The 27,924-nt window shown below is 37.6% G+C and overlaps 1 protein-coding gene and 1 long non-coding RNA gene across 5 annotated transcripts in view; one reads left to right on the plus strand and one right to left on the minus strand.

The window, feature by feature from the left end:
- Positions 1 to 27,924, minus strand: part of Siz (Brefeldin-resistant Arf-GEF family protein schizo) — a 153,043-nt gene that overhangs the window by 84,035 nt on the left and 41,084 nt on the right. Inside the window, exon 1 of one of the 4 annotated variants that reach the window (XM_072015097.1) lies at positions 8,753 to 8,901. The exons of the other annotated variants lie outside the window; for them this stretch is intronic. Within the exon in view, the coding sequence (XP_071871198.1) occupies positions 8,753 to 8,856 (104 nt within the window). The 5' untranslated portion in view covers positions 8,857 to 8,901. Of the gene's footprint in view, positions 1 to 8,752; positions 8,902 to 27,924 lie in introns of those variants that run through there. 4 annotated transcript variants of the gene reach the window in all.
- On the plus strand, positions 9,023 to 19,160 carry LOC139993414 (uncharacterized). Its single transcript, XR_011801373.1, has 3 exons — positions 9,023 to 10,132; positions 16,886 to 17,089; positions 17,334 to 19,160. It is a non-coding gene; the product is annotated as an uncharacterized lncRNA (long non-coding RNA).

Consider the following 27,924-nt stretch of genomic DNA (forward strand, 5'->3'; position numbering starts at 1 on the left):
GAGAAATTCGATATTTCGGAAACCGAACGATAAGAACTGAAAGTTTCCAATTACAAGAGCCGAGCGCGATTCGAACGACTTATGAAAATAAAAGAAGTGTCAAATTTCAGCGATCAGAGAAGATTTCAGGTTTCGTCGATCGTTACTAATCGACGAATTCGAACGATTCTAACGAGAATCGAAGGAATTTTCTGTTCTAGAAATGCGAAATTGAATAAAACAGAGTACGATCCAGCAAATCGAAATTCGACGAAAATGTTTCGATATTGCGATAGTCGGAGGAATTAAAAATTGCAGCGATCGAATTTTCCAACTCCATTGTATTCCCTCTGTTCGCTTTGTAAAAACGTGAATCTGCACGAACATTCGCAGCGTAACCGACTTAATAAATATTTTCAACGACGCTGATACCAACAAATTGCTATTTGGCTAAAGAACCTACAGCGATACAATAGCAAACAGTCGTCCGACGGATCGCTCAACGTCCATCTTCGGCCATGGGAACCTGCCATTCCATAAAACTTTCACGCCTCTCCTAAAGCCATCTAACACGAGCGTAATGCGTCACACCATCTCCGTCACACTTGTTACAAACTATTACAAACATCACTTTTTTAATCTATTTGCTACATCTTGTCCAACAATCTCGTAAAATATCGCATAAATACCGGCCACCGATCGAATCGCGATAAGAACGAACGACACGTTTGAACCGGACGATACGCTACGAGCGATCGTTTCACGAAGATTGCAGGCGTGTTGCTGCCGTTTAAGCAAGAGAATTGTCTCGCTTTCTTCTTTATTATCCGCTTCCTAGGTGGCTTGCTGGTACAACGACGATCCGCGTGTAAAACAACGATTCTCACAAACGTTTACACGCTACTGGGATTCAACGGCCTGTCGTCCCATCGTCCTAACTATATGTCGCTTTATACGCAAGATGATCAGATCGCACATGTTACATTTACGAGAAATTAATGTACGCATTAGCGAGGAATTTCACTATTTCCATACGAAGCATTTCCTCGTACTTTGCGTAATATCTTGCGATTCACACACACAATTTCTCGTTTAACTTCCACTTTCCCAGAGTCCATCACTTTAGTCTGCGTTTTTCTCTTTGAGTTTACTGTTACTTTCTTTATTATTCTTTTTATCTTTCTTTTTCTTTTAATCTTCATTTATCTGTCCTTTTCGTCCCATTGCCTGTTAAAGTATCGGTGACTATAATTTATTACAAATACAGTGACGATACTCGATAATTTGAACATCAAGAGAGGACGTAGAATCTTCGAGTTGTAGAGGTTTTCTTTTATTGTTTTAATTAATTGTAGTTAACATTTTTATAGGAAAGCGCATGAGTTTACTGTTACTTTCTTTGTTATTCTTTCTATCTTTCTTTTTCTTTTAATCTTCATTTATTTGTCCTTTTCGTCCCATTGCCTGTTAAAGTATCGGTGACTATAATTTATCACAAATACAGTGACGATACTCGATAATTTGAACATCGAGGGAGGGCGTAGAATCTTCGAGTTGTAGAGGTTTTCTTTTATTGTTTTAATTAATTGTAGTTAACATTTTTATAGGAAAGCGCATGAGTTTACTGTTACCTTCTTTATTATTCTTTCTATCTTTCTTTTTTTTTAAATCTTCATTTATTTGTCATTTTCTTCCCATTGCCTGTTAAAGTATCGGTGACTATAATTTATCACAAATACAGTGACGAAACTCGATAATTTGAACATCGAGGGAGGACGTAGAATCTTCGAGCTGTAGAGGTTTTCTTTTATTGTTTTAATTAATTGTAGTTAACATTTTTATAGGAAAGCGCATGAGTTTACTGTTACTTTCTTTGTTATTCTTTCTATCTTTCTTTTTCTTTTAATCTTCATTTATTTGTCGTTTTCTTCCCATTGCCTGTTAAAGTATCGGTGACTATAATTTATCACAAATACAGTGACGAAACTCGATAATCTGAACATCAAGAGAGGACGTAGAATCTTCGAGTTGTAGAGGTTTTCTTTTATTGTTTTAATTAATTGTAGTTAACATTTTTATAGGAAAGCGCATGAGTTTACTGTTACTTTCTTTGTTATTCTTTCTATCTTTCTTTTTCTTTTAATCTTCATTTATTTGTCGTTTTCTTCCCATTGCCTGTTAAAGTATCGGTGACTATAATTTATCACAAATACAGTGACGAAACTCGATAATCTGAACATCAAGAGAGGACGTAGAATCTTCGAGTTGTAGAGGTTTTCTTTTATTGTTTTAATTAATTGTAGTTAACATTTTTATAGGAAAGCGCATGAGTTTACTGTTACTTTCTTTGTTATTCTTTCTATCTTTCTTTTTCTTTTAATCTTCATTTATCTGTCCTTTTCGTCCCATTGCCTGTTAAAGTATCGGTGACTATAATTTATTACAAATACAGTGACGATACTCGATAATTTGAACATCAAGAGAGGACGTAGAATCTTCGAGTTGTAGAGGTTTTCTTTTATTGTTTTAATTAATTGTAGTTAACATTTTTATAGGAAAGCGCATGAAATATTATGAAACGCGGATTCGCGTCTACAGTCTGCAAGCGTTAATTAAATATGCACGCGCGCGCACGTGTGTGTGTGTGTGTGTGTCTGTGCGTATGGTGTGATCAATTCTGATTATATAATTATAATATTTACAACGCAACTAGGTATATCTGTTCTGTTCTCGCGAAAGCCACAGTCGAGTTTAATTCGCGTACGTTCCTTCTGCATTCACGTAAGATGGTGTTTTGCCATTTTGCCGCGAGTTCTCCCATTCTTGTCTTATCGTTCTTCTTACCAGGCGTTTCTCTTTCAAGTCTTTATTAGTAAGTTAGTTAGTCGTTAAAGTTGCGTAGCGTTGCTCTCATTTAGATACTCGCGTGCAAGGATTCTTGCGTGGAACGACTGGGCTGTTCGTGGTTTTTCGAACTACTTGGCAAAAAGGAAGAAACAGAGAAGCTCGAAAAAGGATTAGTCTCCGGATGATGATTTTTTGTTTCGCTGTCTTTTTGAATTTTCAGACTTTTGAAATTTCAGGTTTACCATGTTGTCGCTTTACAATTGTTCCTTGTAATTCTTTCTTTTTTTTTTTTTTTTTTTTTTTAATGGATTTTAAAGTTTGTTACATTACATCGTTATACTTCTCACTTGGAATGTTTCTTAATAACTCGCACTCAGATTTATTTGGTGCAGACCGCTGTTGCTTTCGAAATAAAACGGATCGATATCACGAGACGGATTTGTACGGATCGTTCTAAAATCTACCCACGGAACCTTTTCAATTTTTTCAACGCGGTATATCAAGTACGTGGACTGGGTCATCTTTTTCTTCCACCAAGATGTTTTCTTAGTTCCGACCCACTCGTGAGAAGCAAAGTTCGATCTCCAAGCCAGATCAACATCTGGTTACCGATAATACGCTTTGCAACGCTGTGTTCTACTTAAAAAAAAAAAGAAGGAAAAAAATAAGAAAAAACGAAACTGACCATTATAAGACGAATCGAGAAGTTAAATACAATCTCAGAGTAAACTTCCTTCTTGAAACATCTCGCTACTTCATCCACGAATTAACCCATTTCCATTTCATCCTAATAGTTGCAAGCTAACGATAAAAACACATGGTTGAATAACAGATTGCCCAAAGAATGCAGCAGAGTTAAAATAAATCTTTGTTGAATTCCTTCTAATTCCGATCTTCGTGTAATCGAAACGAAAATTCCCTATCTCTCCGCTTTTCTTCCACAGAATCGTCTTAAAAAGCTTCGTAATGGTGCGTTTACATCGAGCGAACAAACCTTCATTTTGATAAAAATATGCCTTGACGACGACCGAAACTGTCGTTTAGAATCACCAAACGTGTGCAAAAATCCGCATATTCTTTTGCACGGTTGCCAACTTCGTGTCTTTATTTAAGCGAAAAACTAACTAGACGTATTTAAATATATTTTTCATAATCAAATTACGAGGAAAGATCGAAATCTAGGTTTTCTTCTCCTCGTTGACAGTACATTCGTAGATTTCTTTTATCGTTGAAGTCTTCAAGCATTCGTTTACACGGTAAATACACACGTCGATGCAGTAGAATCTTTATTCTGCCCTAATTCTTCCAATAGCATCGACAAGCTTCGATCGTATTCCGTTTCTTGCTTTTGATTTAACGGAGGATACGAGAGAAAAGATTTTTCTCAACTCAACAGTATCGCTTACTTAAATCGAGGTTATCAGGCAAGTTTAAGGCAAATGTGGTTAGTTTATACGTTGCATGAATCGTTGTTTTATATTAAAACGAGTTTGCAATAACATTGGCTACAGTTCGAGACTATAACAAGAAAAATATTTAAACTAAGTTGGAAAAAAGTTATATTTTAGGGATTCGGCGTATAAGACGTCACGTTGGTAAGCCTGCCAGTCAGTAGACAAATGCTCGACTACGTTTCCGCCATTTTAATTTCACTAGGACGTTAGGGTGAAGAACATCGTCACTCGCTCGGTTTAAAGTAGCGAAACGTGGCATGACAATTTGTGCATTTATTAGGAGCAAACTGCTTGAACAAATCCAATCAACTGTTCCCATCGACGTTCAATTCGTTCAATTCGACGCTCGTTCGGCCCTCTTTATTATCTCCGACGATAGGGAGGCCCGACGAAATTCCCTAGAAAGCCGATCTCACGAATTCTCGAAGTGGCCAGGATTCGTGGAAATTCGAGCACGCTCGAGGAATCGAGTTTCGATTGCATCGACGAAATCGTGTTACGTCGGCGGATCGATCGTGGCAACGTGGTCACGTTGTGACACGAATAAACTATCGCTGCCGTTTCCAGGGAATCCACCGCTTTCTAGGACAGCGCCTTTGCGGGCGATGCTCGCGAGCAAAATGCATACTTTTTCCACTTGCTTTCATTTCCTTCTGCTTTAACGTCTTTATGTTGTTTTAGAATAGAAGATGTTTGCGTTTTCGTTTATGCTGTTGTTCGACAAGCCTTCGAAGCGGCAGAATTTGCAGGGCAAAAACAGAAATTTTCAGGAACAATTTTTTCGCAATCGATGTTTATTAATTCCGCGTAATTTCGAATCCGCGGCTCCAATATCGAGAACAAGGCAATTCGTAGATGAACAACTAAGACAACTACGCAACGAAACTGACAGTAAACTTTCCTCCGATTCGATTGAAATATACAGAACGTATATATACGTCGCCTGGGTTCTCAATAATAGAAGAAACATTTTTTCCACAATCCAAATAAAAGAAGAAAAATAAAAGAAGAAAAGAAAAGAAACCTTGTGATCGAAATACCTAAAGGTGTTCCAAATTTTGTACTCTTTATGCGAACGAGTTTCTGAACGAGAATGTAAGAAGGTGGAAGAAGGTGAAAAGCCGCGGGCAGCCGACACGAGGCCAGCTTCTTGTAATTAAATTTCTCTCTCCTTCGCCTCGCCACCCTTAAAGTCTAAACTAAGTCCGTCTTTTCCCACGGGATTATAACACGTAACGCGACGTGCCGGTGGTTCATTGTGTTCCATCCACGTACGGTGGAATCGTAACGCGGACACGAGAACCTAGTTAAATTGTAATTTTCCCTCTGCTCGTTCTCCCAGCGATTCGCAATTTCGAGCTAAATACGCTCCGCCGTCTAATTTCATTGGTTAAAATAGCTCTGATGTCTTTTATGGGAATTAAAAGGGTAGTATACACTAGCGGGGTTAATGAACCGTCAGATGAACTCCCTCTCTCTTTCTCTCTCTCTGTCTCTCTCTCTCTCTCTCTCTTGCGAGTAAAGCGTGGATATCTATGCAAGCAAATTCGTATTTTTATAAATATAATTCGAAACTCATAGACAGAAATAGACATAGGTTTACCTAACGCTATAAACTATATTTATAGATCGATTATGGATATTTCGCGATATATGTATCGCTTGGTGTAGATATTTATTTGTTTCAATGGGGTAGCTTAAAAATTGGACTTGTATCTTGCGTGAATTAGACACGTGAGTCATAACTAAGACACAAAGACGTGGAACATAAAATTGCAAATGGTCACAATAGAAATAGAAATATCCCAACTTTGTCTCGCGATATATATAAACGTAATAAACTTCGAATCATAAACATCTCATTGTCTAATAGAATAAATACGATAAAAACTATATAACGATTACTATATTTAAATTCCATAGCAAACACTATGCTTTGGATATTTCACACATTATTATGTGTATGCACGTTCGTGTATTCTTGCATCTTCAAGTTTCTCACAAACGCGCGAACTAACTAGAACGTAAAGCTTTTGCGACTAATGTGAATGATTTTCCAAAATTCGTCAAAAATCATTGTGCTATGATAGGATAGAATAATACAATGATTAGTATGCGGTACAATATGTAGGAAATATAGTCAGGCGAACGTGTTAGCTAGTTTATAGTTAAAGAGAAAGAGAGAAAGAGAAAGATATATCGATTGCAAGAGAAATATTATACTCTTGGAAACTACGGAGAAAATTCGACACCCATAATGCGTGACTTTTGCCATCCTTCGGTCTTGATAGGGTGACTTATAGGGGTAACTATAGTCACTCCCATTGTATAGCGTAGCCTGCACTATTTAGAGAAGTTTTAAATTAGAGACACCGCTTAGACAAGCTTTAAATTAAAAGCCTTGTTCAGAGAAGTTTTCGATTAAACGCATTGCTACGCTGGTAGCGAATTAAAAATCTAGAAAATTTATCAAAAATCTGCAAGATCCACAAAAGACACCAACAATATTTTCCTTATCATATTCCTATCCCTGTTACGATACTCGATTGCGTTTCTCGATCGAAATAATGCTATTCGACCGAAAGATAATTCTAAATTAATTTAAAATTCTAACTTTTATTTTTTCTAAGCACTATATTCATTTTGTTTTACTCTCGTATCGTCTTCTTATCCGAAATTTCTTTTTCAATAATAATTTTCGAATTTCAAATTATCTCTAATTAAAATACACTTCGGTAAGTTCTGAATTAATTGTAAATTAACTCTAAACTCGAAAATTATTGTTCAGCGTTACGTTAGGATTGATCAAACGTCTCCCAAAGTGTATTTTAACTAAAGATAATTCTACATTCGGAAATTATCATTCGAAAAGAAGAAGAAAGTGATACGATAACGATGCAAAATCAAAATAATGTTTAAAAAATAAAAAAAAAAAAAGAATAGAGAAGGTATTGTAAATCACTACGATCCTTGTACACTGTCAAGTTCTACTATGTATACGTTAATAAATTATTTGGAATTGAAAATTGCATCATTTTTTACCACTCTGTAAACTTAAGATATTTGATTACAGAAACTGAACGCTATAGCCTGTACGAAATCAATGTCTCCCTCGAGGTTAGTAGGAAACGACCCCCCACCACTTCGACCAATGTCTTTCAGGGGAATACTCACTTTCCATACTAAATCTCCGACAGCCGTGACTGAACCTTGAACTGAATCTTTTATCGAATTCGGGCTTACCTGTAACAAAAAAAAGAAAAACAATTGCTTGAATATTCATCGAAAACGTTAATAATAAGTCAACTAACTAACTATGAAATATCTACACGTTTTATTAGAATTGCAATGGTGCATATGCAATCAACGATGGCATTATTTTTCTTAAACGGAAGTACACACTTTTTTGGCATCGACGTACAATGCCGGGAAGAACGATTAGTTACTCAAGATATTTCGACTTTAATCTTCTAGAATTTGTCAGGACACGCAAGACGTAAATACGAGAGTATCGCGTTACCCTGTTTGTCATGTGATATTCTAGCAGCGAGATCGAAGTTAAAATATCTCTTAAACTAACCAGTTTCTTTTTCCGTAGAATAACCAGAAGAACCTATCTGTGTAAAGAAGAAAGTAGGCGTTTTTGCATTTAGGAAAATCACGCAATTGTTGATCGCGCATGCGCCATTGCGCTTCTTAAAAAGGCACGGTGCTACGAATGTAGTACCCTTCGAACAATTCGTCCTTCTCCTTCGACATTTTCCCTAACTACACTGGCAGCGGAGCTATAATACCAAAGAATCGCGCGAACCACCCAGTACACAAGTATATAGCATAATATAAATATAGAAATCCATAGTATACATAATATAAAAGTATTCTTCCGAATGTACGCGTTACAACGTTTCGATATCGTTGCTCGGGGTATCGATACTCGAAGAATCTTCTGAAAATTCGCTCCTATCGAGCGGAAGGTTCGCTCTCCCTCGCGCAAAACGACGTATTTACAATTCCATGAGTTTCGCGTCACAAACGAAATTATCAGCCGTGCCGCTATCAACCAGATCTTAGTTTTACAACGGCGTTGACTCAGGCAGCCCGCTGTCCTTTGAAACGTACACCTGTCGAGTCGTGTTTCCGCTATCGATGCCAAGCGACATCTCAACTCCGAGCTTGGTCGATCGTGTGCTCGATTTCACGACTGTGAACGCGTAACGCAATGGCCGATTCTAATGGACGCGAGGTATTGGTCTTAAAGGAGCTATTTTTCTCGCCGTTATCTTCCGCGCGATTTACAATGGCGTTAGATAAACCCATAAAAGCTAATGCCGATTAGTAGGCGAATCGGCCATAGCCCCGCGCCACTATCCGAGTCTGCTGTGACTAACTGCACCGAGATAACGCGATTTTCGCAAACGTTATCGAAGAAGGAAGAAGAAGCAACAACCGTTGTGGCTCGTCGTGCTCGTTACCTGTAGCTGTTGCATTTCCGTTGGAACACGTCCCATTGGAGGCACATGGTAGCGAAAAAGTGACCGACACCCGGAAATCCGTCGATCGAACGGAAACACGACATGCAAACGACCGAATAGAAAAAGGAGAGAGGCGATATCGAAGATGGCGGAAAGAGGAGGAGGCAGTGAAAGAGAAAGGAGAGGGAGAAAGAGGGAGAGAGAGAGAGAAAGGGAGACGACGAAGCGCGCACCACGACTCTGATCGCGAGAATCTTTCTTAGCTGTTGAGAGCGCCGCGTGGTTCAGAGGAAAAGAAAAAAATAACACGGTGGGGAAAATAAGAAATGCTCCGCCACATTATCTTATCTGCATTATCATACACACTGCGATATGTTGGCCTCGCGAGAAGAACTTTGCCGAGAATACCGACGCTGACGTTCAGTTCCGCGTTTGATGTGACGAATCAAACGTTTCCATGATCCTGAGAATCCATTACTATTAATAGTATTATTGTTAGTAGTATCGTTATCGTTGGCGAACAACTCGCGGATTTTTATTTCGTTCTTTTTTTCTTTTTGCGTATATATAGAAAGTTTGTGAACCTGAAAATACGTGGAATACACGTAACGTGCAAAAAAGTATAAAGATATAGTGTTCGGTATAATGTTCGGTAGATACATAGCGTTCGGTGTGTGTTTAGTGTGGCACTAAATGTGATTTCGAGGATCGATTATTATCGGCGAGTGGACTACGCTTTTTCGAGGATTTTGCGGCGAATGTAAAAATTCAAGGAGCAGTAGAATACGCGCAACGTGAAAATATACAACGAGCCGCTGCATATGCAAAAGCGGTGTAAGTCAAAGAGAAGTTGATTACCGAGTAATGAGAGATAAAATGAGAATCCTGTAAAGCGTGGAGCGGACGATTCTCAGCGAGAAACTAACCAAGATTTACCTACGCTTACTTTTACTTCTGCACGAAACAGGATGAAGGTCACGCTCTCGTGATGTGGTGTTAAATCAAATGCGCGAAGAATTGATTTACATCGCGTTTACGTTACGCGGCTCGTATCGTAAGATGTCTAAAGTACGGTAACGTAATATTTATGGACGTACGAAGGTTTCGGCGATCTCGATGATCCACGATTAGCGGGCAGCAGCAAAATTACAAATTTACTATAACGATGCGGATATTTCGAGCCAGCTGTAAACGCAAGGAGACACGTTGGTTCGTTTGCGATGGTGAAACGAAAGGAGACAGAAAGAGAGGAAAGATATAATGTACGATAGAATTATGAAGGTCAGATTGAAGAAAGAAAAATGAGGGTCAGCGAGCACTTCTGAGAATACTTCGTGTTCTCTTCACGAAATCGTCTTTTCGATAAATCCAAAGCGTGTGGTGAGTGATTTGTCGTCTTATTGGATTACAATGTTGCATATAATACGTTGTGTCGTTGATCGATAGACGCCGAATCACGCCCCTAATTGATCCTCCTCCCACAGCTGATATAAATCATCCAATCGATGAATAACAATTCCTGGAAATTTCGTTGTATTTTCATTGAGATTTTTCAGCCACAAAGTGCTTTTTATTCTGAGAGTTCTTCTTATAGTATACGTAGCTGTTTTTACTATTTTTTTTTCTTTTTTTATTTATTGTTGGAATTTCATATTTTACAGTAGCTCGATTTTTACGAAAATTTTTTTTAGAAACAAGAAAAGTATGTGTATTGACTTAATTTATCACTGAGACCTTGAAAAGTTTCTCGTTTCCTAAAAACAAATTTTCCAATTTACCACTCTCTCTCTCTCTCTCTCTCTCTCTCTCTCTCTCTCTCTCTCTCTCTCTCTCTCATCGTCTAAGAAAAATCATAGTGATCATCTAAGGCCATAAAAAGACCCAAACCATTTTTATTGTTCTTCATGTTTCACCATTCCTCTTACTTTCTCCCCAAAAGTATATCATCGAGATTGGATCCGTACGTGCAACGCTTTCATTAAAACTTGCTATCGTAATCTACAATGGTTGGGAAATTTCGAACAATCGATTACCCGAGTTCAGGATTAAAAGCATGGAACAATTGGTATAAATGAAATTGGTAGACGAAAAATTTGTCTATCGTTTCCTACAAAAAATTTGCCAATTACCATTCTCAAGGACCACAGTGATCACCGGAAACCCATGAAAAACAAAAATTGTCCATTATTATTCGTATTTCTCCTAGCTTCTTCGCAAAAGTACTATCGTGAAAATTTCACCTATGCATACGACGATTTTATTAAAAAACTCAGCATCATTGGTCATGTACTTTGCGATATTTGAAAAACTTAGAATAATAAAGTTAGAAAGGTGCTCGAGTGTAAAATTAAAAATGCTAAGTTACTTAACACCCTGCCCCCGAAAAAAAATTTTTTTGCCAATTACCACTATGAAGAATTACAACGATCGTCCGAAATCTATAAAAATCGTCAAACCGCGTACACCTAGTTTCTTCCTCGAAAGGACTGTCGTCGAAATTACAGCTATGGGATGACGGAACACGAAGGGCTGCTGGTGGATGGAAACAAAACCGTAATGGCCGTGAATAATTGCCGAGCAAGCATGTACGACGCGGGCCTCGGATAAGTTTGTGCGTTTGACAGGAAACGCGTTATATGGCAGTCTCATGAAAATTATATGTTGCGCCCTAGCGGCGCTAGGGTGGTACGCACGTTATAAAGTCCACCCTCCCTCGTCGATCAATATATACGCCACCCATGGTGTGTTCCTCCGTCTGTCGATTTGTTTCCCATGAGCCTCGTACGGCTGCTGCCAGTTCTCTTTCTTTTTTCTTTTTTTCTTTCGCCCCTCGACCCGTATAAAACATAAAATCGCCGCCGTTCGTTTCGTCGTAACACGCGCCAGAATTATCGTAAAGCGACGTTCATGGGGTATCCTTGATTCTTTTAGCGGGCAATTATTTTCCTGTGAATTTAGAGAAATCGTTGGAATACATTTTCGGAGAGTTTTCTATGTTTCGCTTCTTCCTAGGGGAATTATTCCGAGTACCTCTAGGGGAATCATCGGGACCGATCGCCGGAGAATTGTTCCTAGTTACATTGCCTAGGGAAATTCGGTGACTCGACTGAATATATTCTTTCTATCGAGTTTTTTGGGCTGACAAGCGCCAGGCGGACGTTATTATTAGATGCAAATTTATACTTTCATCGAGATGAGTCAAAAAAAGGAAAAGGAAGGAAATTTAGATAGAAAATTTGTTTATCCACGAAATATTACAGCAAGTGCGATATTTTAGGTATTTTCTATATCCCTGCGCGTTAGCTGTATCTTGTACATTTTAGCGTCTTCTTGTGCATCTCGAAATTTTACGTAAATATATGGAAAATAAATAAGGGCCCTTAAAAACAGGTCAACTAAATTTGCGCCTAACTAAGTATCCGCCGATAACGGCTGAGACGTTCGGGTGGCCTGTTTCAGGCGCCTCGCCCTGTATCTTTCAGAATTGTAATATTTATCCAGAGAAAGAATTTTTCAGATTGCCGAGGTTAATAACGACCGAAATTTATTGCCGTTATAAGAACGATTCTTTCGTTGGATCGTATCGTACGTAGATTGTGAGTTGTAGAAACGGCAAGAATTTTTGAAACAGGCAATGAGAAAATGGACCCATTCGGTCACCACCAGCAGAACTGGTTTCTTCGTCAATGTAGGAATAATATCGAAAATATCTCAAGAATACAAAACGTCTATCTCGTTTGAATCTTATTCTTACGTTCCATATTTAAAGATAAGATTAAAACTTATCGTACAATGATACAAAAAAATCTATCTATTTGAATAATCGAGACACACACACACACACACACATCATAATCGTTTGAAAATATGTAGTATCGTACTGTGTATTTTCGTTCGTCATTTTATACGTTCACGAAACGTAGAAATTTATCTCGCCAATCCACCCCCGACGATACAACGAGTACCTGCAGTTTTAACAACGAAATTTGTATTTTTTTCGTGTTGGCGTTTGCAATTAAATCAGAGTTGTCGAAAAGGGACAGACGTAGTTATAAAATAATTTCCGATATTTTCGTTTGGTTGCATCGTAGCTGGCGGCGTTAGCCGGGCCCGAAATTGAAATTTCGTTGGCAACCCTGGCGTCCATTTCGCGTATCCCTTTTTCCATCGAAACAATCGAATCCTGCGTTAATTGGACCTAGCGCAACTTTGCGTAACGTCTATCTTAATATTACGCTACGAATTTCACCGATAAAAGCTTCCAATCGTACGGTACGTCACGTAAAACCTACCTATGCAATTAAATTTCGAAAAGATTCGAGATACTTAATTCTGTGTGTGTGTTTGTGTATGTGTGATCGAAATATATATTATTATCGTCGATGACTTTAGTTGAATATTCGATGCAACCTAGAAATTGTATTTAAAAAGAAAAAAAAAAGAGAGGTTAGAATTTACTTAGAATTAATAATTTTGTATAGTTACATGTAGTAATATTAGCATGGAATGTTTAATTTGAGAGATTCGGAGGAAAAACAGCAAAAAATGAGAAAATTTTTAATTCTGGAGAACCGTGGGCAAAATTAGAGGGTAGATAATCCGATTTCCAAATCTGCAAATTTAACATTTATGTTACATAATTATATTATATTACTCCAACATATTGTTGTTTGGTCATAAATATTATTTACCGTATTTACGATATTTACATTGTATCAGTAGGCGGATTTATATCCATTTAGCTGAATGTCCGCTGCTTCTCACGCACAAGTATTCCAATTTATGTTTACAATCCTCTGTTTGGACACCCTGTTCGAGTTAAACTTCGAAAAACACTCTCATACACACGTGTTTGTTTGTTTTCAACGAGAAGTTCACATGTCCAATTTTATGTGTCTAAGTTTAACGAACATATAGATACGATTATCTCTTGGAAGAAGAAGAAAAACGTACGTACTCTATTTCACTCCCATAAGGATTGGATTTCAAAAAGTGCTTAAACACGTGTTTGTTTATTTCTAACGAGGAGTTCGCGTGCCGAATTTCACGTCTCTAACTTCAGTCGGTACGAAGATATGGTTATCTCTTGAAAGAGAGAAACCTACCCTCACCCCCCCCCTCCCCGTAAGAGTCGAATTTCGAGAAACGTTCGAACACCTGTTTGTTTATTTTTGACGAGCAGTTCGTATTCCGAGTCTCCAATTTCAGTGAATATAAAAATACGATCAAACTGTTTTAAAAAAATGTTACTCTCTTCTCGTTACCCGTTTGGGGTCCAAACATCCTTTCTACGTCATAAAACAAGCATATTGTCCACATTTCAAATTTCTGACTGCAATTAGCAGTTTGGACTGGGCGTTGACGAGCAAGTCAGTCGCTTTTGCAGTATAAAACGCAATATTTTTTATTCTTCATTTCTATTTTATTTCGACGTCGAAAGAATCCCTTAAATTTCCTGGCATATGCAAATAGATTCTATTATCCGATTAATCAATTTCTCAATTTTTGTTGATATAAGAATCTACAGAGAATTCGACGATCGAAAGCAATAACCACGAACGAAAAATTGATACGAAATTTGGAATTTTTATTTAAATTCAATGAAAATTGACCGGGCTAAAATTGACCCGTAAAGTTAGCGTTAAGAACCGCTTTGTTTCTTTCTTCTTCAGAATCGTTTCGAGATTGCTCGCAACGTTGTGTTTTCGCCTTTCGTTTTCAACTTTTTATCCACTCAATTAATAACTAGACGTTTCACAGTGACTTTCTGCCTTGCGAACGTAGCGCTTCCTCGGTTCCTTTTTCGTGATTAGGTGAACACGGGTGAAGTTTGTGTGACCTACTCTTAACCTTGCGAGTATCGACCGATGCTTCCTACTCTCACAATCTCCACAGCTTTTTTCCCCCGAAAACATCATCTCGCGCGTATATCACTGTTATTATAAATTTTTTATTGTTACTATTGAGATATGTGTAATTTTGTATGCTAGACTAGATTAGCCGCGTAGTAGTGACACATATATATGAGTATGAGTGTGTGGAGTATGTACGTGCACAGCGTCTCGTAAAACAGATGAATGCAACTGTTCCGTTGGTAATGTGGTAAAGAAGATGGCGAGACAAAGAGAGTGCTGAGACGCGTGCAAATGTATATCCACGAATATCTTGTAAATCACGTATTAAATAAATCTGAAACTATTTTGATATGAATTCTAAGTGTAATCTAATTGTTCCTATACATTTATTTCGGCGATTAAGATCCACAATTCTCAACAGTTACACGGTAAGTTCCAACGGTGATAGAATTTTACTTTCAACGATCCAAGTGCCTGTGACTATTGCTCGTCAAATCGACTGCAACATAATAGCGTTCTCAGTTACCGCGTCTCTGTAGGTTTCTCTTTCTTATCGCTGTATAGTATTTCCACTGAGATCTCCACGCTGTTCTTTGTTTCCGACAGAGTTTACAACGTTCGATCGTGTTAGATCGATCCTTGCCACGTGTACAAGCAATTCGTCATTAGCTGATACGTCTAGTGCGAAACGCGTAGTATCTAAATGTCTTATTTTCTTCTCGTCGCACAGCCAAGCTTCGAGAATACGAATACATACGATATAGCAAAATTAGGAAAAACAATCGATGAAATTTATAGGAGAAATACCTTCGATAATATTAACTTGGCAACTAAATGATTGCGGATTTTGTCATTAGTTGGTATTGACAAAATCCGCAATCACTTAGTTGCCAACCCAATAATATTTCCGACGCGGCAACAGCCTAAGGAGAAAATAATGGCCGGGCAGCAACGAATTCGTCTTTTTAACGAAATTTGTCAACGTGTGACGTTACAGCGAGCGCAATTAGAAGGCGGGCGGTTGTTTCTTTCCAAGCCACTTATTTCGCTGGCAGTCGGCAAACGTGACGAGAGAACACACGACGTTGAATAAAATGCACGTATCAAGGGGGTGTGCAGTGGAAGCAATGGCGAATAATTCGAGGGGACAGAATCGCAGACGGATGGGGTCGAAAAAGGAGCAGCCAAAAATCAATAGTACCATTCCTGCGACTTGTCCGCGCGTTTCCTGCCATTCCGATGACGAAACAGCCCGGCGGTTCAGTTCCATTTCGAATAATCGTTACGCCACAACGAAATTAGAATGCGATACGAACCGGTAAATGCGGAAAATGGAACGTTTATATTCGACCCGTGATCCCTTCGCATTCGCATTTTCTCAAAAGCTCGTCCCCACTGCGATTCTTTCGTTTCGCAATTTAGACTGAATTTATTATTTTTGTTGATTTGCACGGCGGTACGAAGATTTAAAAAAAAAAAAAAAAAAAAAAACGGCTGATAAATGTTTCGATAAAAAAGGACGCTTTTTTTCCGGCGGTTGAAAACCCAGAGCCTAAAAACGATCGACAGTGTAGACAAGAGAATTAGCGTGTTAAAAATAAATCGGTGTAGTAAGTCGGACGAGTATGTAAATAATTTTTTATTTCTCGCGTAGTAACAGTTTCGTTGGGATCTTGTTGGTTATTTTTTGGCTGTCTGCGGGAGATAAGGAACATCTGATTTTTAGCAAAACAGGTGGTTTCGTTAGCGATGTTTGTATAAACGTTTAAATTGAAGGAAACGATAAATTCAGAGTGAAATAAAAGAGATTCTCGTCATTGAGATCTTTTACTGATCTTTTACTGATTCTATCATTTGCTGTTTCAGTGTGAATTTTTTTTTGCCGATTTAAACGTCGATACGATGATTCTTAAGAAAATGTGTGACACATGTTGCGACGAAGATCATTCAAACACTATGGTAAAAATAACCAAAGGTTTGAACAAAGGGATTATCACGTAAAGGATAAGAAACAAATGGATACAATAAATCAAATAAATTGTTGTTTGATAGAAACAATTTTGTATTCTTCATATAGTGTGCAACTGTTTTATCGAGATTTTTGTTTATTTTTATGGTATCTTTTAGACGGTCCAATAAAGTTTTGGTTCTTAGCGAACCACCTTTATTAGTAATTTTCTTAAGAATCTTTGTATAAATCTTTCAACTAAAATGTAAAATAAATTCACATTGAAATACCAATGAAAACCTCCAACGTATAATTCTTCTATTATTTCAGCTCTGGCACGGTTCTCCAATTTTGATATCCCCATCTTCTTTCAACGACCAAGAAGACTCGTAAATAATATTAAAAATGGCTTTATCGCTAAACTGCGGATTTTCACGTACGTGTATTACGTATTTATAGAAAATTTGAAGGTGCAACGTTCCACGAAATGCACACACGACATCCAATAAAGTACAGTGTTTCCTACACTGCTCGGTAGGTAAAACAGTTTTCCACCGAGGTTTTACCTTCTTAGTTACGCTCTCAAAAATATTATATACACATTGTCGCGATGATTAGCACAAGATCGAAACCCTAATTTCAAAGTTAAACATTTCGATAACATAAAACGATTCGAAAAAGGCAGCGACGTAAATCGCCTGTTATTAATTCTAATAATTTATATTTAATAATTCCAAGCAACTAGAACCACGACAATCTATTTTTACTGTTTCCACAGGTGAACTGCAACGAGGCACAAAGACGGTTCGATTGTCTGAGAGTTTTTATTGGCGTCGAGGGAGTTGCAAAACTCGTGGAACGCGGCTGAATGAGCCCACGCGCATTCCCTGACTGTCGTACGCGGTCCAAGATATTGACATTGGCCCTTTTCCACCAGATCTGATCGTTTTATTATGCAGCCAGCGGAACTCGGTTTCGAGGATTGGCACAGTTTCAAGTGCACCAAGCTACTCAGACGTTTCACGACCCAGTGCTAGCCTCCGTCGGTTTATACACGTCCTAAAACATTTATATCACGGTCGATATTTCACGGTAAATTGGAAGAAACGATCTCGAATAACGTTATATCCGAGCAGACGAAAAATCGAACGGCCATTGGTTTCAGAAAACAGTTGATATTAGATGATCGAGATTATGCGAGTATTCGATAAAAACAATGAAATTATCTTTACTTTGGATCGTGTTTGAATAATTCGAGTGTTGGATAAAAATAATGGAGAAATTTTTCAAGCACGTCTGCGACGAGAAACATCGTTTTACGATGCGTTTCTAAGAAGAAAACATTTCTGTCGGACATTTGCTGCTATACATCGATACACCTTCGAGTTTCTCGTCAAAAAATCGAACTTCAGAAAAGATTCTTTCCGGCGTTACACGTGACTCTTGAAACAATAGAACTGTGTACCGAGAAGATTTTCATTGGACAATGAACGAGGCAGATACTCGACTAATTCCATTTAGCCCGAGCATCCTGTACATTCTACAGAAATTTGCATACACGCGACCTATAATCTATAATCCATAAGCTAACGTGAATTAAATTACCTACATACAGGGTGTTCGCGTTCAAAAGCGAAGAAACACGTAACGCGATACTTTCGCGTTTACGTCTCGCCTGTCTTAAACCTGAGAAATTCTACGAACTTAGAATTACGATATCTTTGAGTCTTTCACGCTCCGCTGCCTTCGTTCCAACGGACACAAAGAGATCGGCCGTCGTACGGCGATCGTATGGCAGAAAATTACGAGCTGCAAATTTTTCGAAAATATGCGTCTCCTTGCAGCTTTGCCCTCGGAACGTAACTCGAAGAATCAAATAAAAAGAAGGTGAAAAAGAGGGTGGAGGAACTGCTCGGTTTTCGGGCCCGAGCGTCACCCTAATACGGCAACCAAGTGATTGCGGATTTTGTCATTAGGTGGCGTTGACAACATCCGCAATCACTTAGTTGCCAACCCAATATAAAACAACAAACATGGCGGTCAGATGCTAATTCGTAGGGCGAAGAAACAGAGAGTAGGTGTATACTTTTGTATGCGGAGAGGACTCGAAAACGTTGAAAGGACGTAAAGCACGCGTTAGAGAAAATTGTACGAGATCGAGATGGAAGAAAGGTAGAATGATAGAATGGTTGAGAAAATTAGTAAAGGACTGTATATAAGGAAAGATAAGGGAAAAGGAAGAGCAGGCGTGGGAACGATGAAAAGAGAATGTGCGACAAATCTGTGAGATTAAATTTAAGTAATTAACCGAGAGTAAATAGAGTGTAACTAAGAGTAAGTTTAAGTATTAGGATTGTCCCAAAAGTTTCTTTCGTTTTTGTCTCACTAGAACAAAATGGATCACGCGTAATTCTATAAAAAAAAGTATAAAACAAAAAATATTGTGCGTCCATTATTTCCTTATAAAAGGAAGGAAATTTTTGGGACAACCTAACATTATATTAACAATATTCTAGCGTGTATTGAGGTTGGAAGAGCGTGCGAATAAGAAATCTATGTGAATCTCATTTTGTAGCCAGAAGGCAAAAATAAATAAATATATATATTTGTATAATAATAATTACTATATATATATGTATGTAAGTAATTATTATTATATTATTATATACACAATTATTATTGTTAGAATTTAATCTTGAAGTTAAGATTAATAATCTGTGAAAGGCACAATGTTTATGTTGAAATAATATTCAGTGATGTTTATTAAACAGAACCACAGAACCTGATGTACATAAGCGAGTGATATAATTAACAAGGTATAGAAGAATTGTTGATCGTTGGCCAGTTACTCTCAGACTACACGTAGGTTAGTGACCCATGATCCCTTAAATATTTTGAACCCCACTCTCTATACAATAATGAGTATGACCTGTGTAAGTGTCCAGTTGAAATGGCTGTCTGAGTGTCTGTGTAAGGGTATTTGTGCCTATGCGTGAAATATCGTTGTATTTCAACAATTATTACATATAGCATCAAAAAACGACGAAAACACACCTTTCTCTCGAGTCACCCGTTATACACACGTCTTAGAAGACCAGCTCGCATAAAATGAAGTTGGCGTGTAGGTGTTTATCGATGCCCACGCGAGCGTTTATCAATCGTCTGGTATCCTGATATTTCACCTTCAACTATTATTCTTCATCGCCATTCAAACGATCATGCCTCATCATCGTCGTTATCTTCATCGATCACAAACTCACGTGTACAGCGGCACACGAAATTACACGCACACCGGCAAGAAACTTTTTCATCGATACGTTACATACACGCGTTACATAAAACATTTTCATATTTCGTTAACATTATGACACGATTTCCGTGTTATGACTATAACGACATACCATGAAATAAGAAATTAATCCGAGGATTTACGTACAAGTTATCGTTGCTGTTTATGGGCTGGCATACGTTTCACAGAAATTGCTGAGTTAGTAAATTAGTAAATTATTCGTTATAGCAGTAAGCTGAGATACGACAAATCTACGAAACGTTGCAAAGAATCGGTTTTTGTATGTTTAACAAGGTGCACAGAAACGTATAATTATCTATCAATTAATATATATTATATCTATCAATTAATATATAATTAGCTATCAATTAAGAAGGCAGCTTTGGCTACGTGCGATTGATCGTTGAATTTTTCAGCTGTTTATTATTAGACCGCGGATTTGTACGCGTTTATGGGAAATTTAAAGGTACAAGCATTGTACGTGAAAGTATACAGAATATCAAAAATAGCGCGTTCGTCGTAATGTTTGCTCGACGACACAGATCTGCGGGTAAATTTCATTTCTGTAGGTACAGTGGCGGATAAGACGAAATTTCAAATTCGTATTTACCTTCAACGACTTAATTAATTAATTAACCTAATGGCGATAACCAACTGTAATTTGAAATTAATAGCGACTCTGGGTCATGGAACATTTTTACATCTAGCCATAATTTAATTATGCTCGTGTCAAAGTATAACTCGTTGCTGGAAAATCGTGGTGTCTCGGTAATCTAATTGTTCTTGTCAATTACCACTCAACCTGCTGAAATTACAGCGTTTCGATAATTTAATTTTATTACGGACTCGTTTTCGAAAATTACAACGTTGCGATAGTTTAATTGGCCGCGTCAATTATGACACATTTTCTAAAATTACAGCCTTCCAACGATATAATTGTTCTCGTCAGCTACGTCTCTACATTCTTCTGTAATTGCAACGTCTCGATAATTTTACCGTTCTTGTCAATTACAACTCATTTCCTAGGATTACAGTGTTTCGGTAATTTAATTCTCGTCCACTACAACTCGTTCTTCTACAATTGCAGTGTTTCAGCAATCTCATTATCTCTGCCAATTGTAGCTCGTCTTCCTAAAATTCTACTCTTTTCCCGTCTCGTTACCCTTCTAACTTTCTTTTTCGTCTTCCACTGTACCTTCGTGAAACTACGAGAAACGTATGGAAACCAACGATCCCAATATTTGTTACCTAACTCGACCTGATACTGTCTGTGTATCGAAAGATTCGCGATACGCGCACACGCACAAAGATCCACGCGAATACGCGTGAGTTGAATGAAAAGCCAGGCGAAAGGTGTGTTCGATTGTATCCGAGGAACGACCTTGAGCAACGATACTACGCGGAGGAGCATTCCTTTTTAACTAAGGGCAACGTGTAGCCTGTCCGTGATCGCACGTGCGACCGCTATCGATTACGCGAGAGGCCGCCCCGAGAGCTTCGGGGGTTGGGTCGGGGGTGAGTTTTATTGGTAGCCCTCGTCAACCCTCTTTTCTCGGACTTGCCACCACGAAAATAGCACGGTGCACGCCATGAAAATAGTAACATGGGAAAATACCGATTTCAGCGTCGTCAGTGACGGAGCAACCCTTCGGCTTCGTTTCCCTTTCAACCCTTTGCCGAGTGGCGAAAGCATGGAAGAAATATGAAATTTAGGAATTGTAGGAAATTGGAAAACTTTTCTTCTTTCTATGCCGTGTTTCCTTCTTCTTTTGTGGCAGGAATTTGATTTGCTTTGGTTTGCCTTGGTTCCGTGAGATTAAAGTTTAAAACTCATATTTGTTTATAACGGCTACGCTATATTAATAGTAACTTAGGTATACCGAATATTTTTTAATTACATCGATGACGGTCATCTGACGGTATATCTGGTTATGATTTATTTATTTTTGTCAATTATAACTAATTACAGCGTGTCAATAATTTAAAAGTGCTCTTGTCAATTACAATTTATTTTTTATTATGTTTCAGTGCATTTTGTTATAGCATCGACTGCTTATCCTTTGAGCTTCCTTTTGTCCTTCATCGTACATCTGGTGATTTACGTGCATGTAATTTTTGTGTTTCTAGAACCACCTTCCTTCTTCCAATTTTATTTTCCATTCTGTTTTATGGGAGATTCCCTTGGAGCGTTCAGGAGCTGCGAATGTCCATTTACAAATTTCTTTCTTTCAATTTGAATATTCGCTAAAAGGAAGCCACCTCAATTTCGATGATCTTTCGATATATTCTCAATGTAATCAGCCTGAGTAGTATCGCGAAGGCTTTATACTTGAGTATCTTGTTAACAAAAATAGTTTACGCGAAAGCACATAATCTGCCGGATATTTACATTTAATAGAGTGTAAGTAATCCACATCTTTTTCTTTTTTTCTTTTTACGTAACCCAGGTAACCCAGATCTAATCCAATCGCATTTTTGATTAACTTAAAATTAGATCTGGATTAGGTCAGATTAGATCAGAGTTGTCAGGCGATTGCTTGCTCGTACCCCTACTACCACTCTACCCCCGCTACCATTCTACCCCCCCCCCCTATGCTGCTTCTGTCACGTGGCATGAATTTCGTTTTACGTCTCTCCGCGGCCGTCCACAGCGGCAACGTTATTTACCCCCTCCATCACCATTTGTCTACAGCGTAGACGCGATGGGGACAGCAGAGTGGTAGTGGGGGTAATGCGACGTCGCGGATTCTCTACACCTGGCAGCGCTAGGTTCAATTTTTCTGGGGGTACAAGGTGCAGGAGAGTCGTCGCGCCCACGTTTTTACTTATCGATACCACCGTATCAAAATGAAAAATAATTTTACTATTTTTACATTACTTTCTTTATTTATTTTGCTTTCCGTCTGTGTTGGATGGGTTTTGTTGGTGCGGAAGAATGTTAAGAATTAAAAGAGTTGCAAATGTTTCTTTAGCTATCTGGCCTTTTAAACTGCGGTTTAACTTTAGGATTTCTATGCTTTTCGAGCTTCAGATTTTCCGCGACCTTCGTAAAATCGTCCGATTATTTAGTTTCTCTATTCGACATTGTAATTTCTAGCTTCTAGATTTCTTTCTTCTACACTTTTTCCTGTACTTCCGTATTTTATTCTTCGGTTTCTGATCGCGATGTTTAGGAAATTCTCGTAGCGAAAATGCGAGAGAGTGTCAAATTTCTGCGAAACAGCTTTCTACACTTTGTCATAGAGAAGATCGGGCGTGTCCACGCAGTTCGACAAAAGACGATGACCGTCCTCCACTTGCCTATCAACTTTCCAAATTTCGATGTTTCGATACTGCTGCGAATAAAATAAATCGAAACAGTAGATCGTTGTACCACAACATAGAACAAGTTCATAAGAATCGATTAAACGAACCCACGTAAATGTCCAAGGATTTCTCGGTTCCTTAACCTATCACATATATCTTACATCCTACACGTGGTAAATAGAAACAGTGTGACATTAAATGACTACTTAAATCGCAATTAATATTTCATTAGAACGAACTTCGTATTATACGATGAGACGAAGAGTTTCGTAATCAAATTCATTTTGTGTAGCGAGATTATACGTATGCACATTCCTGCACACAGGAACGATAAATTTAAACAAATATCTATACAGTTTCACACTTCGATATGACGAAATTGTCACATATCCCGTGTACGAAATTCTACGACAGATTCTGACAAAGGATAAAAATCGCTGCGAGTTTTCCTAATTTTCTAACGAATTTACGATGACTAAAGAAAGTATCTGTACGCTCGCTGTTGCATTTACACGTTAGTTAATTCGATCCAACCATAATGAATAACGCAGAAAATGCATTTGAGTCCATAATTGAAGACTTTTTGCAGGTAAGTGCTGTAAACGTGAAAATGAAAAAATCTTATTTTATTTATCGTGCAATTTCCCACGTGCCAATAGCAATACCTTGGCACGGAATTTAAGAACAATTTCCATTTGTAATTACCGATAATGTTTAAAGGTGATATATCACCGTTACGTCCAACATGATCTTTGTACCAACGACGTAAGCGCCATTAAGCGATAGACGTGCTGGAATAGATAGACGCTAAATATCACTAATTTTATAATTTCATAATTATAAAATTATAAAATTAAATATAAAATATATTAAATATATTAAATAATAAATTAAAATAATTATAAAATTATAATTTTAATAAAGAATTGAAAGAGTTGCGAATGTTTCTTTGGCTATCTAGTCTTTTCAACTGCAGTGTAACTTTACGGTTTCTATACCTTTCGAGCTTCAGATTTTCCGCGACCTTTGTAATTTTATAACAATTTTTAATTAGAACGTTGCAAAATATATTTTCGTAACAGAGATATGAGCAACATCTTGAAAACAATATATTCTTCGCTTTTATATAAATTATTTATGGACAAACAGGGTTGGTCTTGTAACTTACAGCGCTGGCAAATTTAAATGCACGGCGCATTCGGCTTTCTCTGTGACTATGAAGTGACACGTACAGACCTTATTTTCTACAAATACGTTCCTTTCCCTGACGAATCTCGACTACACTAATGCAAAAATATAGAAGACAGCGTGATGCATTTGGAGTATTCTACGCTTAATGAAAGTACAATAATATAAAAAAAAAATAATAATAATAATAAAAAGGTATAATATATACATATGAATTAAAATTCGAAATAAAATTTCGAAAGTAATTTTCAAACAGAAAAGTTCTTTCTGTCTACCAATAAAATTTAATATTCGTCGCGTACAGCGTTGCACGCGAGAAGTCCCCACTCATTCACAGCGCTGTATTTGGAATATGGAAAATTTGCATATGGAATTTGTATATGGAAAATCAGTACAAAATATCGTCCACCGCTACGTTATCCCAAAAACGTGATATTTTTAGCCAGTTTATCTACTTTTTCGTTCCCTTGCAGGCCGATGCGCCATGACACCGTTGTTTCTGCTTTTCTCTTTGACATCGCGCGTCACCACTCATCAGATGGTACAAAAAAAAGAAAAAAAAAAAAAAAGAAAATGATAGTCGTGGAGCATCGGTCACGTTGGAAGCAGCCACTGCCATTTCTACCATACGTCCCCGTTTATTTTTTCCGCCGATTGTACTTGCGCGCGATAGTGTACACATCGGAAAACAATTTTGCCAATTCGAGGGGCACATCCACCGACAGGTGCGCGACATTCTAGTTAAATCGAGTTAGAGAAACGTGGAAGGAAAAGTTATTTCGCCGAAGAGGCGGACGTGTTCGTTCGAGCGAAATGGTGGGTGATGTGGACCAACCCACGTAAAGTCGCCTTGTTCGGTCATTCCGTGGCCGCAAGGCTGCGCCACACCACACGCGTGTTTAGAGAACACGCGTGTGGTAGCCGACCATGTAAAAACAGGCTCCACTGTTGCCCGTTATTTCTGCCGCCTTGTAAACCCAGCGCGGTAAGAACTCTGTCGACCAACTGTGGCTTTTCTATCTGTTATTACTGTTATTATGTCGGATGATGGTACGAGGATTATGGTTAGCGAGTGTGAAGCTCTTGGATACGAATTCAGCGTGTGAAAAAGGCAATAGAAGAGACGATTCTTTATCTATAGGTGGCAAATCGTTGACACACACACACATACACACATACGGTGTTGTGTTGGCCAAAGCATTGCAAGTCGATTGGAAACCTTTTAATGTAACGTTTCGTATAATATACAGGGTGTCAGCGAATTGTTAAGTTCCGTAAATAATAGCTGGTACTATTTGGTGCTATATACGGCGAGGAACGTAACTTTCGCCACGTCTGCTTGAGGATAGAAGAAGTTTTTAAAAGTTGGATCAAACGAATTGAATGTTGCTTTTTTTTTTTGAAGTTAGAAGTGTTTAGTTTAGCAGACGACGTATTGGAAACAACGTTGGGTAAATTGCAGTTGGTCGGAGCGGCGAGGAAATATCGACAAAGTTTACTTGTTGCGACTTCTTTATCTGGATTTCTAACGAAAATTTAAGAAGTACACTTTGTAGATTTATTCGATGAAATTTTCGATGAAAATCGAGTTTATTTTAGGAATAAATTCAATTATATACGGTAACAGTTAATAACAAATCTACTACAAATTTGACCTGAAAAATCGAGAATCGATTTTCTAAGTAGTAAATTACCGCTCTTCTTCTCGTGATCTAACCTATTCAGTAAAATAGCTGCCGGTAAAACAAGACAAAAGTAAAAGTGTCGATTGGTGGGTAGTTTGAATTCTATAGAATTTTCATATATATATTTTCCAATAGGACAATTGAACAAGTACAGCAAATACAATAGATACAACAGATACAACAAACACCACAAATTCAACAAATGCAATAAATACAATAGATACAACAAATACAATAGATACAACAGATACAACACATACAACAAACAACAAATACAATAAATTCAACAAATGCAAGAAATACAAGTTCAATAAATACAACAAATGCAACAGATACAATACATACAACAGACACAACGAACGCAACAAATACAATGAATACAACAAATACAATGAATACAACAAATACAACGAATACAACAAATATAATATATACAACAAATACAACAGATACAACGAATACAACTAATACAACAAAAGCAACCAATACAACCAAAACAACAGATACAACCAATACTACAAAAACAGCAGATACAACCAATACAACAAAAACAACCAATACAACCAATACTACAAAAACAACAGATACAACCAATACTACAAAAACAACAGATACAACCAATACTACAAAAACAACAGATACAACCAATGTAACCAAAACAACAGATACAACAAATACTACAAATATAATATATACAACAAATACAACGAATACAACAAACAAACCATATATGATTAAATAAAATAGTACGAAGCAAGAAATGTCGTGCACCCATCGTTTGCTCATAAAACGAAAGAAACTTTTGGCACAACCTAATGGAACAAAATTTGTTCATACGACGCTTTCCGAACATTTTTGAGAAGGTCGAGTCCGACAATTTGCTAAATATGCTTGAACTTGGCTAATTACAGGCTAGCTATGAGTAATGTCAGACGTGCGATTAGTACGAGAACAAACGTAGAAACTTTTTATGTCCTCGTTATGCAAGACATTTTGCGATTTCACGAGCACCGTAACAAGAACAGGAACTATCGTTGTAACGTTGGGAAAAATTGAATCGCCATTAAATGTCGTGTCTCCCCACAGCGTTGAAAGAAATTTCAAAAAGTTTCGTACAATGCGTGTAACATATTCGAAAACTTTCGTGACACATTGTACAAGGACAATTGATACGCGGTCGAAAGATGGGAAGGTGTGAAAGAATACAGTGGTTATGGTGGTTTTAGGTCGTTGATGGTTTCTTTCTGAGAAATTAATATTCCTACTCTGTGGTAGAAATGTTTTAAGCTTTTATCGTTAATGTTATTATATTTTCTGAATTTTTACTTTTTCTTGTACTTTCTTATTATTCGTATTCTTGTTATTTCCAGTTCCTACTGCTCTCTAATATTTAACATACAAGTAAAACACATAGGAATTAAATTAAATTAATTAAACATATAAATTAGAAAATATTACACTCTCAATTTTTCTTTCTCCCGTTTATTAATCTAACAGTTCATTGTTAATAACACTCTCGATATTCAACTTTCCATTCCTGGATGTGTCTAATTTTCAAATCTCAATTAACCTCCAATTTAGCCAAGCTTCCGAAAAGAAATTCTAAATCGTCGTTTTCTCCTATTTTAACGGTCAATAAATTTTTTTATACACGCGATTAATTCGAAAATTATACGACAACTATGTATCATTATATAACGTGTAATACGTATTCCAAGCTATTAGTATTTCGACTGTGAATTTTAACAAGGCAGGGAAAAAGGAAAGAAAATGCAGCGACGTGATAACTTTTCAACGACAGAGACTGAATATCGATGAGGTAACGCGCGATGGACAGTTCACAGCTATGCCTATGGTTCCTATAGCAACCTTTTCAACCCTGTCTGCAAGGCCTTTCAATT

This window comes from Bombus fervidus, chromosome 13 (assembly GCF_041682495.2).
Source record: "Bombus fervidus isolate BK054 chromosome 13, iyBomFerv1, whole genome shotgun sequence".
NCBI lineage: Eukaryota > Metazoa > Arthropoda > Insecta > Hymenoptera > Apidae > Bombus > Bombus fervidus.